The 21,171-nt window shown below is 41.8% G+C and overlaps 1 protein-coding gene and 1 long non-coding RNA gene across 5 annotated transcripts in view; both read left to right on the plus strand.

The window, feature by feature from the left end:
• On the plus strand, positions 1-4,659 carry LOC118172959. The gene is made up of 3 exons (XR_004753938.1): positions 1-171; positions 562-763; positions 2,312-4,659. It is a non-coding gene; the product is annotated as an uncharacterized LOC118172959 (long non-coding RNA).
• Positions 4,660-6,857: 2,198 nt separating this feature from the next.
• TOX3 (TOX high mobility group box family member 3) overlaps positions 6,858-21,171 on the plus strand; it is a 76,846-nt gene continuing 62,532 nt past the window's right edge. For 3 of the 4 annotated variants that reach the window (XM_035336918.1, XM_035336919.1, XM_035336920.1), the window contains exon 1: positions 6,858-7,519. In XM_035336918.1, coding sequence (XP_035192809.1) covers positions 7,418-7,519 — 102 coding nt within the window. In that variant the 5' untranslated portion in view covers positions 6,858-7,417. The remainder of the gene's footprint in view (positions 7,520-21,171) is intronic. The other variant, XM_035336921.1, reaches the window with a different exon arrangement.

Here is a 21,171-nt window from a genome sequence, read left to right on the forward strand (position 1 = left end):
TCAGCTAGAATCATGCTGCTGTAAATACTGGAGTTATTAATACACTCTCATTACGCTACATTAATTAGGAGACCTGGAGGACAACTTACAAGTCCTTTGAAAGACTAGTTCCAGTTATTGTATGGATCTGATCCATGCCAGGAAAGCTGTATGTCTGCAGTCCTATCAAATGTGGATAAATGTTTGTATATCTTCACATGTTCTCTAGCACTGGTCACTAATTACTTTGTTATAACGTTTGCTGGTTAAAGGTGACATGAATATCATGATAAGGCACTGTCACATTAGAAAGGGACATGAGATCAGCAGCCTTACATTTGTTACTTCTTCCTACAACACAGGAAGGAAATAATTATATATTATTGGGGCAGGAAATAATTTTGGGGAGAAGGAGATGATAGCAAATGGCCATTCCTGCCTAAAAAAAAAGTCCATGAGATATGTCCAAAAGGGTTGCCCCTCTCTTTCCTAACAATGTTGGGGCTCAGCATCTCACAGCACCTCATTTTTATCTGCAGCACTCCCTACTTGCCTTTTAAAATAATGACTTTTATTTTTAAGGAATGACCTGGCCTTTTATGCTGGATCTGAGCAGTGTCAGTGGCTTCAATGGCTTCCAAGTGATGACCAAAAGCCCAACTCTTCCCCACCTATCAGCAAATGATGTGAAATGTGGTCACTAAGAGTATATGCACCTGCTTCCAGGGGACAACCAGGGCACAAGCTTCTCACATCTCCCCAGGGTCCATACAGGCTCTCAAGGGTAAGTTTGCCCTCTTTTGGGGACTACTGTATGGGAGTTACAGTATTTTTGCATTAAACCCACAAAAACACCAAAAGTTGTTTTCTCAGTCACTCCGGGCACTCCAGCATCCTTGTTTAGTTGTTTATAATGAAATGTGTGCACCTGAAAATATATATATAATACATATGCTGTATTTTTCAACTAATTACCTAATAGAACATTGGATGAAATTAAAAATGAAAAATATTTATGAGCAAATCTGGTGCAGAGACAAGGATTAAATGTAACCTTTCTCATCAGGAAATACTGTTCACAGTATCTCACCAAGACTTTTCAGATAAGTTTCATTAAAATAATTCTTTCAGTAATTAGATTTGGTTCTACTGTCAAATGAAAGTTCCTGCCTGACAAATTCCTTTAGATTAATACAGAAATTCAAAGAAGAATTTGAGTTGCTTTTCATGAGCATCTATATTTTTCTGTTGACGTTATACTTGTATATTCCCTTTATAAAGTGGATGCCAGAAGCTTTTTTTCCCTCTTTTAATAAAACTTTTAGTTTAAATTCAAAAAGTATATGAATGTGAAGCCGGCCAGAGGGGAAAAAAGAAACCAAACCACCCTCCCTCCCCTCCGAAAAAAAGCATGAAATAATAATAATAATAATAAAACAACCACACACACACACAAAGACACACACACACACACACAAGCAACAACAAAACAAAACAAAGAGAAACATACCAACAGCTTGATATCAACAGGTGATACAAATGCAAAACATATATACAGAACCATCTCTAACCAATTTTTTCCATCTTGCTTAAAAATGGTATCCCAAAAAGAAAGGAGTATTTTGCAGCGTTCTCTTAGTTTCAGTTAAAGCTTTTATTCTTTAATGCTTATTCTAGAAATGACACTGTTCCAGCCATTGTACTCTTAATTTTTATATTACTGGACAGTTCCTTTTCTGTTTTCAGTACTGCAATCAGTTTGTTTTTCAACGTGGTCTTTATCTCACAATAGCTGTATACTAGTATGTCAGGCTACTGTAGCTCTGCAGTCAATAGCAACAGGATATTCACGCTGCCAAAAAGTAATCCTATATTATCCATTACACACAGGTTATTTTGGAGGGTTGAGGAATACTTTCTTTAAAGCAACAGAAACCTTTTTGCTTTCATGCAGTTCAGCAGCATTAGTGGTTGTCCGTGCTCTGTAAATGGCTAATAAATTTAAATACTTAATTTTGTGTTAGGATAAGGTTAAAAGTTGAGGTGGTAAAATACTTAAGGTAAAATGAGACTTCAGTAATGCACAGAAATATCAAATCAGGTACATAAATGTCTGAAAAGCTTAATCATTTATTTTTCCTTTTTTCATAAAGTCCTGTGTTTCCTGACTTGGGCCCAAAAGAAATAGAATTTTCACAAACCAAGAACTTTTTTTTTTTTTTTTTTTTTCCTGCAGCATTCCATGTTTGTACTTTTAAATAATGATTTGTATTTTTAATGAATGACTATAAAAATAGATGTTTTATTATTATTATTGTTCTTTGATCTATAGTTTTCTAGCTGTGGCAACTGAGACAAAGAGAAGGTAAACGATCAGCTGGCAGACAAGCACGAAACTCCAGCTCCCCAGATTACTTGGCTGCTCCCATCTGCTGGCTGACATTCTCTCCTTTACTGCAAGAAACATGGTCAGTGACTAATAAGTATTTATTGATCTCTGCTTGAGATACTTGCTGAGAAATGTAGATATCAATGAATATTTGATCTGAATTAATGCTAACAACAACAGTTTTTCCTTTATTGCCTCATTTATGTAGGATATTCATGCCTGCATGATCACTTGTAAACAGTAGCTGACCCTACAATCTGAGGAGAAGGGTATATCGGTGGGATAAACTCTAATGAATTAAAATGCTATTCATTGTACTATTTTTTAGCCAAAAGTTACCACTGTAGTTGTTGTTTGAGGGGCAAGTCAAAATATTATTGATTCTCAGCAGCTGTACTTGATAAGTAGAATATAGGTCTAATTCAAAGCCCATTGCAATCAATTAAAGGGACTTCCTATTGATTGTAGGAGGCTTTAGATTCTTTTCTAAACCAGACCTGCTTGCTCTCTATCTCTTTCTCCTCCTGTATTCCATTCTTTTTGTTTCGTGCCCTTTCATTCTCCACAGCTGCTCTGGTGGGAAAGGACCAAGGCAGTGTTCCTTAGGAGGTAACATAAAGGATGCTGTGCTCTCCCACCTCCCTAGTTCTCCCAGGAGCTGTGGAGCCTGCACCCTGAAAATGAATGGTGGAGCTTTATTTGTGTTGATTCCTCTGACTGAAGGACCTCAGTCCAACCTTTGTTCATCCCACCACCTCTCCCCTCATTCCTCATTTTTCTGTCCCCTCGTGTTTATTGCCTGTGTCTGCCAGCATTACTACTACTGGTTGCTGTTACAGCGGTACTCGTGGCACACTTCAGGGGCTATTCGGACGTTTGGATGTAAGGGTGCTGGTATATCTGCTCTTCTCTCTAAGGTTACTTCTCAACTCTGCTGTTTGGAGGAGTAAATCTCCTCCCAGTGTCCCAGTGCTTTTGGTTTCTCTGTAGTAAAAAGAAAGAAAATGTTACTGAGCCTGTGGTGCTGTATCTGTATTACAGCCTGGGAGCCTGACACAGGGTTTGCAAAGTAGTTTGCAGAGGCTTTAAGGGCAATAGCTGAAGATCACTGGATAAAGCAATTCAGCCATAACCACTGAACACATTCCCTTCCTATGTCCTGGTGCTTAGAAAAGGACATGCCAGGCCTGTATGGAAATCGGCGAGACCTGAAACATTGGTATTTACCTATGGAAGGTGAAAGGTTTCTGTGTAGCAGTGAGAATTTGTGCATGCATGTTTTCAAGTCTATATATGACTGATTCACTCCAATACAATTTCTGCTCTTACATCAGAAAAGCAGCTTGAGTGTTCTTAATGGCTTTTAAAATTGAATTGTGATGATGACTCAGAAGAGAGTATAGCTGAAGATGGAACAAAGTCACAGTTTGTGTGTTACTGCCTGAATCATAATTGTTGCCATTAGTAGGCATACATTCAAATCTTTATGGAACAGAGCTTTTCAAAAAGTGTCTTCAAAATCAAGGCTATCCAGTACCAAGGAAACTATTGGAATACTACACGTATAGTAGGTAGGTGCTTACTTTTATTAAATCAACAGGAAAGAAGGGAATACTTAAAGTTGCAAATACTTCATTCTTCCAACTGCCCTGAAAGAAAAAACAAAAGTAGAATTCCAAAGCCATAGTTTTATTGAAAGATCTGCAAGTGAATGGCTTGAGAGAAGAATTTGTTGGATTCCTTTCAAGTGATATGTACAGAAAGATATACATACTTTGGCTCCTATTCCATCTTTAATGTACTCCTGAGATATATACATTGTTATTAACAACCAGATTTGACGTCATGTATATGGATTTAAAGTGTAGCAGAGATTACTCAAGTTTGCTGATTTAATAAACTACATTTTTTACTACAGGTTTCAAGAAAGAAAAACACATGCTTGCCTGATTTTTTAGATTGTAAAATTCCCTCTGGTGCATTATCACATCAAACACAATATTTTGTTTAAAAAGGAAAAAAAAAAAAAAAAACACAAATTAGCACATGTATCCCAGTTTCACTTCTGTTCCTTTTCAAATCACTCTTTAATTTCACTGCAGTCTTACTACTTCTGCAAAAGACTGAATTTGGCACTTGGCAGAGATCTCAATTTATTATGGTCAGGAGAAGGAATGTTTTTTAGTTGGAAATATCACTAAATTTCTACATTTTAGTTTCATAATTGTAAAAATAGCCAGTATTTCAAAGTCTTTCACCAAGTAATATTTTGGAGATACCATGCTGGAATTTAAAAAAAAAAAAAAAAAGGCGAATAAATAAGTCTTTTCTTCATTTCAATTTTATATGAACTCCCTGCTCCAGCGAGGACAAGATGGAGTATTTTGGGCTTTCCCCATTGTGCTTGTTCTTTTAGTTTCTGAAGAAACTGTGCTGGGAGCAGCATATTGCACTGCACTGCTTTGAATCATCCTTTAACATCATCTGCTTAGCTCGTGAACGAAGCCCTACAACCTGAAGGTGCATCCTGCCGGCCGCCTGCTGCCCTGCATGCTCCTTTTTCTGCCTCTGTGTTGACGGCATGGGATGGGAAAGAGGAGCTGAGCTGCTCAGACCAGGCAGCGCCTTGGGGGGCACCCAAAGCACCCCTCACCAGCCACAACAGGAGTCCTGCAGCAGCCCGAGTGCTTTGGAGGTTATGAGTAGCCCAGGAGCCATAGGCTGTGTAGGGCTGCAGCCCTTCAGGACCTTCTTTCACTAAAACGATGGGATCAAGTCCTAAACTTGCAACCATTTGCTCTTTGTTCCTTGCTCAATTTCCTTCTGGATTCCAAGGGAGCGTGCTTTCAGATTGCATTAAGAGTAGAGAACCAGAGCAAGGCAGTCTGGAAATGCCTGTATTTATATAGTGGAGCACATCAGGACTCAGTGCCAATAATCTCTTCCTGTATCTGAGAATCTGCTTATTCTAACTTGTACACTTGATTTCAGAAATGTCTGTCACCTATTGAATAAAAAAAAAACAAGTATTACTTCATTAACCTTAGCTGGAACGTCAAAAGGAGTTTGCTGGGCCTGTACATTACCACTTTTCTGCCACTGCTGTTGGAGGAAAGCAAAGTTGTGTTCTGATATGGATTCAGTGCTGGGCTGTCTTTATTTCTGAACAATTTCTTTCTCTAAGAAGCATAAATAATTTTTGCCAAGGGTATGGGATGTGCCTGTGAGAGCGCTCCGAAGTGTGTGCTCCTCAACAATTCCCCTTCTAGCAACAGAGTCGATTTCTGCAGTTTTCCCCTTTGGTAAGATATGGTTGACACTGAATGAATATGAAATTGGATTAAGTGTCTGGCTAAATATGCCTGCTTTCTTTTCTACTTAGGCATTTACCAGTTCATACACATTTTTCTAGAAAGCTAGATTATAAATACTCCATGTAAATACAGATGTACATCCATGCTATGTTTAATTCTGCTCTTAGAGCAAAATGTCACTTCAGAGATCTTTCCTGGCTTCAAGCTATGACACTTGGGAACCAACACCCTGAACAAAGGCATTACTGATTCTGCGATCTGGCGCCTCCTGTGCCAGCAGGAACCTGCCACAATATTTGTGCCACATAAATCTGCAAGACTTCTAGGAATGGAGTTGGGAAGATGTTCCCTTTCTCCACACGTTGTGATTGTTGACTTGGAGTGTGCTCTCTCATCTACCTACCCAGTGCAAACTCCCGTGGGGCAGGGCAGTGTGGGGTGTTAAGCCCCTGGGGCAGGTTTTGGGCAGAGGTGGGTCTGCAGCGTTGGTCCCTGAGCCCTGGCCCCTGCGGCCGTAGCAGAAATGTGGGCAAACAGCCTTCGGAGAAGGTCTTGCTGGTGTTGTACAGATAAACCTGGTATAGTTCTGTTGTCGTTGGTATTCTGGAGTAAACCAGAGACAGTCAAGGATGTGTTTCCAGTTGGGACACAACCCAAAGGACAGGTCTCTCCCCAGCACAGAACTTTTGAAGCCTCAAGGGTGCTTCCATCCTTTTTCTCCCTCGCACCTTGTTTGCAGGGCACGGGTGCGAGGCCAAACAGCCTCTCCTCCTGTCTCAGCGGTTCCCTCAAAAGTTCTGCCGCAAGATGCCGGGACTTGGAAGCCCGGCGGCTATGCAAGCATGGATCCCGGGTGGATGCTTTGCACGGGCACCCACCGACTTGGCGCCTTCGGGACGGTGTCCGCAGCCCGCTACAAAGCTCTCCTCCGCGCCCCCCCGCCGGGCAGCGGGACCGATCGATAAAGCACCTTACAGAGAGACCGAAGGAGGGCAGGGAGCCGGCAGCGGGGCAACTCACCGCCGAACGAGGACGGCCATGGGCAGCGGCTCCGGGGCCCAGGGCTCCGGCACCGGCCGCGGGGGGCGGCAGCGGGCGGGCGGCGGGAGGGGCGGCGGCGGGGCGGGGAGGGGCGCGGGGCCCGGCCGCTCCTCCCGGGGAGCGCTGCCAGCGCCCAGCCGGCTCCTCCGGCACTTCGCACCCGCGCAGCCCCCGCTGCATCCAACTCCGGGGGCGCTGCCCCTCTTTCTCCCCCTCCTTTCCCCAGCCCGCATCGCGTTACCTCTGTTTCCCCCCCCCCCTCTTTCCCCTGTTCCCCTCCGGTTGGAGCCGCTGGGGAGGTCTGTGTGTCTGGCTGGCTGTGTGTCTGTCCGGTCGGCCGTCGGTCGGTGCTGGGCGCGTGGCTCCTTTGTGTACGGCAGCTGCTCCTGAATGCGGAGGCAAAGCCTGTGGCTTGGCACCGGGCTCTCCCAAAGCAGCAGCCCTCCTCCCGGCCGCCCCGGCGGACGGGCACCCACCTGGGCTCCGCGCCCGCCACCCCTGTTCCCCGCTCCTCTCCTCCTCTTCCTCCTCCTTCTCCTCCTCCCCGTTTACCTGCACTTTGCCGCCGCCTCTCCCCCTCGCAGCCCCCTGCTGCCCCCCGTCCGTGCCCGCTGCCGAGGAAGGCACCTGAAGGTGGATCTATCAAAGCCCCCGGCGCTCTCTCCAAGTGCACTTCTGGGACCAAAGCACCGGCATGGATGTAAGATTTTACCCGGCTGCGGCGGGCAGCTCGCTTCCCGGAGACCCCTCCAACCTGGACTTTGCCCAGTGCTTGGGTTACTACAGCTACAACAAGGTGATTATGCCCGCGGTCGTTAATTGCCCGTGCCCCGCCGGGCTGGGGATGCTCTGGAGGCTCCCGGCGGTGGGGAGGGCTCGGGGGGCGGCAGGGACCCTTCCGGGGGCCCCGCTGGGCTGCGGAGCCCGGCCCCGGCCCGCCGGCAACTTTGGGGTGCTGCAGCCTGGGGAACACGGGCAGAGGCTCCCCGGGCCGGGCACGGCACGGCTTGTCCCGGGCTGCCACCGCCGCGGGGCCCCGGGTCTGGCAGAGCCCCGGCGGAGCTCGGGCGACCCCGGCAGGGAGGGAAGGGGGCGGCTGCCCCCGCTCCGCTCCTCCGGGTAGCTGCTCCATCTCTGCCATGGTCAGCCCCTAACCCCAGCAGAGCGGAGTGTGGGATGTCTGGAAGGGCACCGGCTGCTAGCACCCAAGGGTAACGAGCGCTTTAATTCCGCCAGGGCTGTCGAAGAAGTTGCAGTCCCACTTGTGTTTATTCACACCTTCTCTGCGGCGCGTGTAGTTTATAGAGCAAACGTTACAGTCAGGCGCTAGGCGTTCCCCAGTGGCTACCTTCATTTACAGAAAATATGTTTTAATAATATGGAGATGATTTGTTCCACAAATTACCCAAATCTGGGAAAGGCGAAGTTAAGAATGACACTGTGACTCATGCTATTTTGAAAAAGCCTTAGCTGTTTGCACTGTGATGTGTCAATAGCACATTGAGCTATTAGCACTGGGCCCTCACACATGCACATAAAGATCCCTTTCACACTGTGTTTTTCCTGGTGCTATGTTTGTCCAACCTCTGGGGCCTTTTGTGAGGCACTGTATGAGATGCTGGGGAACAGAAGGGTGCTGCACAAAGTCTAAGCTTATGTTAAAATCTTTTTGTGTGTGTGTGTGTGTTTGCTTTTAAGAATCCTTTCCAAGTACCTAGATAAAGTTTGCTGAAACACAAAGATCATGTTCAGAGGAAGAAATAACATGGGCTCAAGTAAAGAGGTTTTGTAGCTGAACAAAACTTTCTCCCAGATAAATTGTTTTCAGTAGAAGTCACGAGTGTCCTTTTCTGTTGTTCTTTGTGATCATATTTATGATCATCTTGGTCTCTGCAACGTTCAAGTTTGTCAGTAGTGACTTAGTGGCTGCCTCCCTTTCCAAAACGCACAGATCTACTCTCAGCAGAGATGCAGAGCCGTGCTCCCGTGGAGCGTGCACGGCCGAGCCCTGCGCATGCTCTGTGCGGAGGCTATTAGCATGCTGCTTTGTTAGTAGTTAATATAGAAAGACACGGGAGCATGAATTAAAGATGAAATGTCAACCTTAACTTTGAATGCTGCTAAGGACTTCAAGAGCTCTAAAACATGCAGTAAATATTCACTGTTGTCTGATATGTCAACTAATTTAGGAAACTTACAGCACTTATTGACAGACAGCATGCTTACTGTAAATTTCACTTATTCAGTAACTTTATTGTTATGAATGGTATGTATTTATTTCAGGAGCTGTTACAGTTTGCTGTACAGGTTCTTTCTGATTTTCTTTTTTATGTCCAAAATGTTGAAGAGTTGCAAAACCAGAAGTTTATTTTGACCACTAACTTGCAGCAAATGCACCGAGTTAGATATAACCTTTTGACTGTATTTCCCTTCCTCATACAATGAGAACAGAGCGCACATTGAGAAGTCAGAAGTAACTAACTTTTGACCTATTCAAAAATGCAATTCAGTTACTGAATATAATTTTGGCAAGTATCTTCTAGGCCAGGCTTCCAATCTGTGGCAGAAAATATTTTAATTGACGGAGTACAGCTCATAATGCATGTGGCTTATAATAGATGTCTTTGCATGTGGAAGGCCTGATCCTGAGCAGGCTGACACAGGCGAAGAAGCTGTGTTGCTGTTGCTGTGCTCAGTCAGGAAAGCAGAGCGTGGTGTACAGGTGTTTCAAGGACAGAAGGGGAATCTGCAAGTGAGTTCCTAGAAAGATTCTCAGCTACATTGATCTAATCTCTTCTTCTGCATTGTTTATAATCTGTAACTGTAGCAATTATTGTTGTTATTATTATTATTTTTATCCACAAAAAGAAGAGTACATTTATTCTGAAATAATCTTCCCTCTCTTCCTCCTTTCTTCCCTCCCTCACTTTCCATCCATTCTCTCCTTTTCCCTGTGTTCCTAAGGAAAATAAATGATTACTCTGGTCGGCACTGAGATGACCAGAAGGCATAGAAAAAAGAGCTGAAATATTTACTCCACTGAAGTAAATGGGAGAACCGTTATTGATTTCACTGGGGACCGTATTTCACCTCGAGTCTTTCTGAAACTCATTTGAGTATCCTGCCCGCTCATCCATGCCTGCCTCATTGTTACGCTCCGAATCCATATTCTTCTTGTGACAGTGACATTGCCTGTGACGAGTGCCAGGCAGCAGGAAGCATGATGGCACGAGTAAACGTGTTGCCTGGTTGTGTACATATGCAAAACCACAACTGTTTATCTGAAAACGTTCTTGGGTCATCAAGGCGTAGAGTTGATGGCATGTGGCCTACCTCTGGAAAACCACATGCTGTATCCAATTGTCTAAAAACACTCCATGTGAGGCCTTCTGATATCGCTGCCCTGCACCCTATGGATCAGTTCTGCCTTCCAGCTGCCTGCTGGTTTTCCTAAGACTGCCCCATTTGTGCCATAGGGGCTGCAGCCACCCAGCAGGGCACAGTCCCACCTGGGCACCCCAGCCGGGCCTGGCCTCCGACGGCACTGGGACGGGATCAGGCCCGCAGGCCCTGGGGACCTGTCTCAGCCCCTGTGCAGGTATCCTGCAGCCAGGGTCCCTCCCCACAGCATGTTCTTAAACTCAGTTACGATTTTGAGGTCTGTTAGTACTGGATAAGTACACCTAAGGGTAGGGGATGTCATTGTGCTTTTGGGGGTGGGGGAGGAACGCTACTTCGGGGCATGTGGTAAGCAGTTGAAAAGGGGCCAAAAGGAAATATCCCTGATGTTATTTGTAGCACGGCAGTTTCCAGAAGATTCCAGATTGGGATTATTTTTGTCTAGATAGTGTGCAATGCTGTAAACATGCAGAAAGTGCAAAAGAGGAAATAGAAAGACAGCGATTTGTCCAAGGTTACGCAGTCGGTCACTGACATAATCAGGGCTGCAACCAAGGTATTCTGAGACTCAGCCCAGTAGTTTATGCTGAATCTCATTTGCTCTAATAGGATTACTTACATGTTTAAAGTAAAGCATGTGCTTAAGTGCTTTGCTGGATCAGGGCCATATTTGATAAGTTTTCAGAGCTGGTGTGAGAGTACAGAACTTGACCCCGCGTGTGTCTGGCTGGTGGTGGTTTGGGATAGCAGCAATCCACCTCTGTTTCAGAGTTACATAGGCGAGATCACGGTCTGCCTGTTTCTAGAAGAGTCCTGCTGCTCTGTATACAAAACAAACAACACAAAAAGCCACCATCAAGAAGTAGCTATAAAAATTACAGAAAGTCGAAAGAGAGCAGCTGTTGTAAAACATCCTGCTTCTGTTTTGAGCCCTTCTATAGTTCTGCTGATGGAGAGTAATTTTGGACATTTGCTATAGTTTAGTAGTTTTTTTTTTTTTTCTAACCAAACTTTATCACTTACTGAGTAAATTACTTTTACTAAAAATATTTTGGGAACTTCTGTTCATCATAGCAAATACATTTCTTTTTATTAGTTTATTATTTTCATAACGCATTTTGAGAAAGGAAAAAGAAACCTCCAAACCCTAAACACATACAGCTCAGTGTTTGAGTTATCATTATATTAAATTCCAGAATCTTTACTTCATTATTTAGCTGTCTACGTTTTATAATGTTTATCTCTTCTGCACAGATTGTCCTTGTAGGATACAAATTTCAAACATCCATACCTTAATTTAGGCACCAGCATACATATGTGAATGTCAGAGCTTGATGTTTTTGGCTGAACTATTTTGCATTTTACAAAGGAAGCTCCGGAAGGTTATCTTGTTCTTCCAGAGGTAAAGCATAGATAGAAGTAGTTCAGTAGTATGCTAAACTGGGCTATAAGCCATCCCTATTAGTGTGTGTTGGTAGGAAAAATGGATTACAGTTATGCAAACGATTGAAAATTAGTCTTCTTGCAAATTTAGTGTGGCTATATATGCATAGGTTTTTCTTTCATATAGCAGATGGTGAGAGACAATGGGTGCATGTATGCTGTTAAGACAGAAAGCTGCGCACTCACTCATCATCTGCTCTGCATATATGCTGCTTCACATCTGGGCTCTGCTGTGGTGCAGACGGGGTGGGTTTTTCTTCTGATGAAACCAGGCTGTGGGCTGGAAGCTGATGCGTGTACCTCCAGTCTGACCCTGACAAGGCTGGCCCTTGGAGTTAGGGGTCTTGCTGGAGGCAGTGTAACCAAGGGATTGGGAACTTGCTGTTGTTTTGAGTATCAACTTAGTAAATGCCATTTTACCTTCACTATTTCCCACTGATCTTCTGGCACACGTGGCAAGTGTGCTGACCTGTTTCTTTCCCAGAGTCGCCTTCCCCTGCCTCTCGTATCTCAGAACCTCAGGACTATACAGGCAACTACTGCTGGCAGAGAAAAAAGCTCCCCAAATATTTGTCTGTCCAGTCCAGCACTAAAAATGCTGGATATGTAATTCACTGTGCTTGCACAAGGAAGTGTAATGATCCGATGACTACATCTGCAAGAACACAAATTACCCCTTGTATCATCATCACCGCTTGCGTTATGCTGTTTTACAGGAGCGGTCATCCCACAGGTTTTGTGACGTAGCTCTCTTGAAGAGCTAGCTTTGAAAGGAAACCTCTGTATGCCAAGGGCAGCGACTGTTCAAGAGCCTACATTGCCCAGAATGAGCTCATATAATGGAAATACAAATTGGATTGTGCAGTGCAACTTGTCCGTTGTTCTAATACTGCAGATCTGGTCCTGATTGCACCTTTTTGTTATCAAGACATGAGGAGGAATTGGATGTATACAAAGTTTACTTAGGGGAAGCCATTTCATCCTGGTGGTTTAAAAAAAAAATAGCTGTTTTCATTACAATGGATTATAATTGTATCAGGGAGATGCTTGTAATAATGTACAGCAATATATAGGAAGAGTTTGAGCTTAATGCTTAGAGGTAATCTAAGCATTAGTACTTTTGGTAGGTGTGGAAATAGGTGTGAGTATTCTTAAAGTAATGATAATTTGTAGCAATAGCAATTCTGAAGTGTGCATGTTAGGGACAGTGGCACCTGCTCACACCTCTGGCTCTAAAGCAAGAAAATACTCAGCAAATCCTCTGGGATGAGCAGAGCCTCATTCCCACAGCTCTGCCTGCACCCAGCACAGTGCATTGTATGAGGTACCATGCCCAGCCTAAGCCTATAATGAATTACCATGAATTTGTAATAAAATCTAAAATAGAAACAAGGGAAATAACAGCTTACGTTCTTTGGCAGATACTTGAAGTGAGAGTAGCTCACATAGACTCCCAAGTTCTCCGTGACTCATTTGTCACATTTTTGTACAGTGTCTAGCAAAGCGAGGCCCATCAAATTGTGACCTTTGGGTTGTGCTGCAGGCTTTTATTAAATTTACAGTTAATACATGCCGATGTATTTGTTGAATTCCGACACTCCCGAAATACTGAACTAATGCTATTGAGCGATGATAATCTAATTTAAGAGGAAAAGAATTTGTACAGCACTAATCCTACCTTTTTATCTGTAATCATATTTCTCCTGCCATAAAATTGAGTACTGTTATACAGACCTAATGGCAGGGTTGAATTCTCAAATGCTTCAAACTCTTATCTGATAGCCGTCTTCTATACTGTTACCTGTCTGTATGATGTATTTATAGAGTGCCAGTCACCATAGTATCTTTGCGATGATTGCTACCAAAATTGAGAACTCTGAGGTGAAAATCTAATCAGGACTTTAGATAACAATGTCACACAAGAGCCTTCTGGTCTTTGCCACTGTGCTGTGTTAAGATGAAGACTTTGATGAGATCATGCTTGCAGCCACGTTTTTCATTATTTATTTTAGTAACAAGATTACGATTTCATATCTTCTCCACTGCGTGTTAGCACCTGTCAAACCGATCTAAATTCTGTTTTGAGTGCATTCTCTCTGTTTGTACCTGAAACAATATATTGAAAACCACAAGTGTTTACAGGACTGCTGAACTGGCAGAAACAAAAGGGGAGGCTGTCATTTCTGAGTGGCTTCTGAAATATGCACCTTGGGTATCTGAATAGATGTTTTCATGAACTTTTTCAGACATGTCATGGTAATGGGCAAGCAGGCTGAAAATATGGACTGTTTTCATCACATTAAAAATAACTGAGTTTTCTGAGCAGAGTACTGTAGATATGACTGACCATGGCTGCAGCCTCGGTTCTGTCTGAAAAGGTGCTCTACTGAAAGTAGCAGATAGTGGTTTGTTATTGAAAATGAGAAATGTTTTAAACAAACAGCTCTTCCAGATTGTTGTTTGTTTGTGGAGTTCATGTGCCAGCTATTGACATAGATGATCTCCGTTTCCTCCTCTATGGCCAGTTTGCCCAGCAGCCTGCATTTTGTTGAAAATCCCTGTATAAATATCAAGAGGGAAAATAAAAAAAAAATCTTTAGAAAGATGAAGAAGCCTCCAAATTGTCATCTATACTTGAGGATATGCTATCAAAACAGAATGAGATTTTAAAGCAATCCATTCTCAAAACCAGACACTTGAGAGTATGTCTTAATATGTCTTTTAAGCTTGATTTAAAAAATAAAAATCTTGGAAAATCTTAGAAATCTTTTTCTTTTCTTTTTCTGGCACGTGTTTCTCAGTGTTGTTTATGCTCATTGGAGATGGAATCAATGTGGACATCTTTCATTTACTTATATGGACATTAGATCAGGCCAACCCTTGGCATTTCATGGGGGAAACTGTTAGCAATTCAACACTTTATTTTTGCTATTGTAAAGTTGTGATCATTCTTACTGTCTGGGTCACTGTGACCATATATTATCACTCCTGGCCACAGGCTTTTGAGAGCTAAGACTAAATCTTAAGCAGAGGAGTGAGTTGTGACATAGTAAAGGCAAAAATGAAGAGGGTGTTTGGATGAAAGGTTAGGATTGGGACTGGCAACCTCTGAAGTAAGGGATCTGATTGTCTTCTGATTTTTATTTTTACTTTTTTTTTGGCATGACCTTGTTTGTTACTGGCAAACAAACTGGAGATGAGTGAGAGCTGCAGAGGCATGGGTATCTCCTCGCTTTCCTCTTCTGCTTTATGAAGCATGCAATTGGTGATGGTGAAATAAATCATTAGTTAAAGCAGAATATTGCTTTTTGAGACACACTTGCATTTGAATTTTTTGTAGATTTAGTATTCTAATGAGGTTAGATCAACTGGACAACCTATAAGAGCTTGAAAGTATGTCAAATTACCAATAGGGTAGGATTTCTGGAATATGAAGCCTATATTTAGATGGTTTGGGTCACTTGAAGTAAGTTGCCTTCATCTGTATGTAAAAGATCAACCCCCAGATTTTGGAATGAATACCTTCTAATTTTTCAAGAGTCCTCCGGCAGTGAACTTTGTTGGAGTTATTACTGTGATTCAGTAGACTTGAGTTCCACAAAATCTACAGCAATAAAAGTAAGGTGCAGTCTTCAATCTGAAAAAATCTTTTCCACAGCTTCGTTATGATAGCGCCTTTTGAGAACTGATGCAAAGGTGACATCTCCCCATCTGGTTTTCTGAACAAAAATGGTCAAGGGAAACTTTTCTGCATTTAGCATCAAAAACAACATAATTTACACTACAAGTCTCTAGTGTAGCAGGAAATACTGGAGAAATTAGATAGGGATTAAAAAGTGAAATAGTTTGTTAGATATGTAAATTAAGTATTGGCTTCTTGTGGTTTGTTTTGTTTTGTTTTTGCAAGGAACCCATGCATGGAAACAACCTGAGCTGTGTGAATCATCCTTTCTGTCCCAGTGGGGCAACTCTTATATTTAGTCAGTGAATTATGTAAAGGTTTGTAGGTTCAGGACATATTTAAACACCTCCATATTGATTAGCTGTCTAATTTTGATACAAAAAATTGTGTTAAAACCATGCAAAAATCAATTGCTGCATAGTGGAGTAGCTTATTTTCAGAGCAGGTCATATTTATCTCCTGTTCTGCTTTTTGTACTACTCTTTATAGTCATAAGGCTTATACAAATAGATGAATTTTGAATGGCTTAGGGGACTGTATTTCAGTATTACTGTTATTCATAAAAGTGCATTTTTTTAGGCTGTACTTTTATCAAACTGATCAAGGGTTAGCAGTCCTCTGCATTTTCTTCTTTTTTTTTTTATTTTTTTTTGAATTTGTTTTATTAAATAAATAAAAAAATGATTAGGCATAGGAAAATAGTCATTCTGTTTGCTTTAGCAGGTTACTACAGTTACTTTTGTGGGTTCTTAGTAAATGTGTGGATGAAATAATTGTATTAGGTGGCCATGTAAATACGGGGATATCATACTGTTGATTTGTTCTAGTGAAAACCTTTGATAGCTGTGGTTTCTTACCACAACCCAATGTGCCTCTATTTCTCCTATTCTTTTTCTTGGTATGGTTAGAAATACACTAACCTTACAGTAAAAAAAAAAAAAAAAAAAAGGGGGGGGGGGGGGGGAGTTGTTGCCAACTCTAAGCATGAGGCAAAATAAGTAGAACTTTACAATGAATTTTCTGTACTTTTTCCACAGGGGAGCTATAGGTAAAAATGAGGCTGGTTTCAAGGCTGTACATTGGACGTACCACAAAGCTAAGCATATTATGAGGTGCAAACATGAGAACTTCATTTAGATGCACAAGTAAAAACATTTGTACTAAAAGTAATTGTTGAACCAAACAATGTGTTTGTGTGCACGACTTCATGTTTGCGGTTTTCTAAGTGTCCAGTAACTGTATTTCACATGATAAATCGATACAAGTTGCTTCATTTTATTGTGTTCTACCAAATAATTCACAAGTGAAAGATATTTTTTTTAAATAAACGTATTGATCAGATGCTTTGTGCTGAGGTCTTAGATGCTGCTGCTGTAACGTGCACAGGTATAGGGTGGCTTGTTGAAAATAGGTAATTGTTGTTTCAAGGATTTGACAAGCCATGTGGACACACTCTCTCTGTGCTCAGTTTGGATGGTTTTCGTATTTTGGTCTGTTAAGAATGTTTGAGTCAAATGTGTGCATCAGTGGATTCCATGAAGCGTGATAGTACCCCATACTCTCCCACTAGTCATGCCATGAGATGATGACTTGCTTCTTAGATTTGGCCTTTGTGGGATCAGCTTTGCGGGTGCCTTTTCTGTGAGGGCATCCCGGAGCTTGCTTGGTCAGCACATTCCTGGGGCTTCTTTCTTATGCCCCCTTGGCTCTGCTGCCTGCTTTGGCTTGGACTGGCTGGCTGAAGTCATTGGAGCCACCCACAACAGTTGACATGCAGCGAAAGGTAGACAGTGTAATCTAGGGCTAAACATAGCTCAATGAAAGGAAAACATCAGTTCTGTTCATTAAATACATGCTCGAGTAGGTAAAACAATAGTGCTTCAGAATTTTGCATATACAGATTTGTGTTATGCCCAGCATACAGTTTAGTGATGAATATTGCTCTTTTTACCTGTAATTCTGCTTAAAAAAATAGCTATTAACTTGTATTGTAAGATTCTGTGTATATTTTGTCTCAATCTGCAACTACAGTTTACCTACTTTAAGTAGCAAATTGTTTTTTCTGAATTTTGTCAGCAAACAACTTGTGGTAGGATAGCAGCCTTTTTTTTTTTTTTTTTGTCTTCTCTGTTAGCAAGTGTTTGAGAAAGGATGGCGAGGCTTGGCTCTGAATTCTATCAGCACAAATATATTACTGGCGATAACGTATCACACAAGTGTGCTGCCTATCTTCCTGTATTCTCGTCTCTAGTAAATAGCAGCTTTTTCAGGGAAGGTCTCTGAATTTGCCCTTTTGTTAATAGTCTGGCGGAGAGTTTACATACCAGAAAATAATCCTGATTCTTTACTTGATAATGTAGCAAAGAGGTTTTGTGAGCTTTGTATTGGTTTTTGTAAAGAAAATTTGGCAGCTGTTACTTGTCATACATATAACTAATAAACATTGAATCGAAAACGTGACTCTTGTACAGTCACACATTTTTAAAACGTAGACAACAAGTATTGGTCTGAATCAGTTGTAACAATCTTCCACTGCTGGGAAAAGGTGGGAAGAGGCTTTTTGTTACTGTCCAGCATACACACATCAGGATACGTGTGTGCCATGTGTCTACTTTTGAGATCATGGGTCTCCTTGTCATTGCTTCTGCTTTCACTAATTAACTGAATTCTGCTATCGCCATCTCTGCATCGTGTACCATGTTGTTTGACTGTATGCTTATGCAAAATTATTTATAAACAATTTTTTTAAGGTTATCCTATCATAAGAAGTATGTGAGAGACAGCAATGATAAAGAGCTCGATTCATATTATGACTAACTGCAGGTGAACATTATGTTGTTATGCCTTACTCTGTGTTTCTGTGACTCAAAAGTGGTATTAAACTCCATTAAAATCTCATGACATCAATAGAGTAATTAAAATGCTCAGGAAAGGATAAAGTCTAGAAATCATAAGAATATAATAGCTTTCTATAAAATTTTAGACTACATCAAGTATTTATAGGTCTTCTGAGTTTCATTTATTCTCTGGATGGGAAAGAACTGATACCAAGCATACACCTTGCTCTCTGCCCCCCAGGTGTAACCTTTTTCTTTTAAAATAAATGTGAAAGTAAAAAAGACAGAAGAATTTCCATGGAGGAAAATCAATCCTGGTCCTTCAGAATCATGAACTCAGGTTGATACTTTGCAGCTGCAGTGAGTATGAGCAATGCACAGCACAGCACTGGCACAGAATTTTAATGGTGAAAAACTGTCCATCTCCTACTTCTTTTTAACTACGGCTTTTCAATTTCTTCTTATTTAGTTGAGTCTTCATCTTCCACACTGCTATGGTAGGAAGCAGTTCTCTGGTGCCAGCGGAAGTAACTGTTTGTCAGTGTAGGCAGGGAAGAGGGAAGAAATGCATGCTCTTTGCATTTAAAGATTTCATGAAAGCTTTGGAGAACTGATCTTTGGTCCTCATTTGATCAAAAGAGAAAGGTTCTTCTCTTGCTTTCCCATTCCACTGCCTCATGGTATCCAAGCAAAGGAGCAGCCTTTATCTGACATTCCAGTTGCCTGGGATCTTTGAATGTAGAAATAAGAAATAACAGGATTTTAGATGATGAATCTCAGTATGAATGCTAGAAAGAGGGCAGTTGCTTTATTGATCCCAGCTGCTGAAATTTTCCCTGTGAAGATGATTTATGTTTATCTTAAATAAATAAATAAATAAATCGAGAAAAACAACCAAACTGAACTTCATATAAGAACTGATTTGAAACACACTCAACATTTTCTTTCTCATCCTACTTTTCAAAATCTTATATAGATTCAAAGAAGTGGTGCAGTCCTGCTCTTGCACATACCCTCTTTGAAGAAGAGAGATATTTCTGCTTCTCAGTTGAGCTTCATAAACTTGCTGGAGAAAATTCAGCTTAGCGGATGTGTTTTGAAGTGGTAGTTTCTTGGGCACTGAACCATTCATTTCCTAAAAGGATAAAGCCATTTCTTTGTACCTGCTGACAAAACAAAAGAAGCAATTCTAATAATATGTTATGTGTGGATGGGCTGTAGCACTGGTAAGCATTCCTGTGGCTGCTAAAAAGCACAGGCTTTATCCAGCCTCTCGTCTTTACCAGAAGAAGCATCTGCCTCACTAGAAAGCATAAAAATGGTCTCCAGTTGGTTTTGTCTGCATTTTTACTAAACAAATGAATCATCATGATGTTTTCCTCCAGCTTAGATACCGACCGAAAATGAAGCTACATTCAGCTGCCTCAAGTTGGGAAAGTGTAGATAATCTTCATCTCTGAAGTGTGAAAGAACTGACACATAAAATTGCAGGTCTGGCAGCAAAGATTTTTTTTTTTTTTTTTTTTTTTTTTAAATTAGTACCTTACAGTTGGACAATCGATTTTCCTTAAGAAAAGAAGACATAAGAGAACCAAAGTATCTGCTTTAACAGTAATACTGGTAACATAGCAAAGTGAGAGGGAAGAGTGTTATTACAGGCATGCCTGTAAAAATGCTGGCTGTGAGCTTAGGCTGGGAACGAGGGGGGAAAAAAGCCTTTCACTTCCAGAGTACGATGGTGAAGCAGCCTTCCCGTCCGAGTGGGGATAGATAAAGGAGTGGCAGGCACTTCTAAGGCTCTGAGTTTATGCTAAATGTCATGTGGTGTGGTTGGCTGAAGGAAAGGGACCCTGAGGTTGTCTGTACTTTCAGCCTTGTTCAACATGGTTCTTTTAGATTCCTTGCTTATGTTCTTGACCATATGATGTAGAAGTTTTGTTAGGTACTCTGTGATCTGAAATGTGCCCCTGAGTTGGACAAAGCAGCCATAGATGTGATAGTTAGAGTCAGCAAAGATTTTGGAGTAATGCATGACAGCTAAATAATATTCGTCTGAAGTCTAATTTGGTAGTGGAAAAGTGTTATTTCTGAGATTTAGGCTGGGGAATTATCCAGTATCTGGGAGCATGGGGGAATCACTTGTTTATTCCATGAGGATTGGCCTGTTTTTCCTTGGTGGTGGTAGGGATGCTGTGGAGGGGAGGGAAAGGCCTTTATGCATCTGGAAGAGGTGATGGAAAACTCGCATCTAAAAGTTTGACTGTACAAACGTGATATCAAATTATCAGATGATTTGTCTCAGTGTGAGTGTTTTCAAAGCATGTGTCAGATCATCATCTCCTTCCTTACCTCCATGCTCTGGTAACTAGTAACTGCTTCACTTCCAAGGTTCTGAAAAATAATCAGGTCTCAGGGGTCTGAGTGAGAACTTCATTGTCGCTTGGACAATGGGGCTAAGCAGCCCTTCAGACAGATCTGCAGAACGCTGGCAAAAATTTGCAGCCTGTCTTAGCATCCAGTTGTGTTCATGAACAAGTCTGTTTCTCTTCTCTAGAGGGCATAAAAACTGAGACTGATCATAGCTGATACCTGCGGTTTTCCTTTAGACTGTGAATGAAGCCAGGGTATGGCTTCCTGTCTGCATAAAAAGTGCCATCTGCTATCACCATTGTAAATATTCCAGCCTTGCAAGAGCAGCTAGTACCACCAAAGGGTGGTACCACCAAGGGTGGAGCTCTGCTCCTTCCTTTCCACCCCACAAGTTGGGACACTGAATTCCTCATAGCCTGACCTGGCTGGTTTATGTGGCAAAGGCTGGGAAAACTGATTCCCCAATATAGTCAGTAGTTTCTGCCATTGCAGAACATAGCCCCTACATTTTTAAATTTAAGCAAAACTGTTGACAGTACCAGATGTTTTTATAGATATGATAAAAGTAGAATTACAGTAGAGTAAATAAAGGATTAGAGGTAAATTATAGATTAGTGGTTAATATCAAAGGTACATAGGAGCAGCATAATTCCATTTTTTCGATCTTTCCTTGAAAAGTCCAGTTTATAATCCTATTTAGGTAGGAAATGGATGCAT

The sequence above is a fragment of the Oxyura jamaicensis genome, chromosome 11, assembly GCF_011077185.1.
Source record: "Oxyura jamaicensis isolate SHBP4307 breed ruddy duck chromosome 11, BPBGC_Ojam_1.0, whole genome shotgun sequence".
NCBI lineage: Eukaryota > Metazoa > Chordata > Aves > Anseriformes > Anatidae > Oxyura > Oxyura jamaicensis.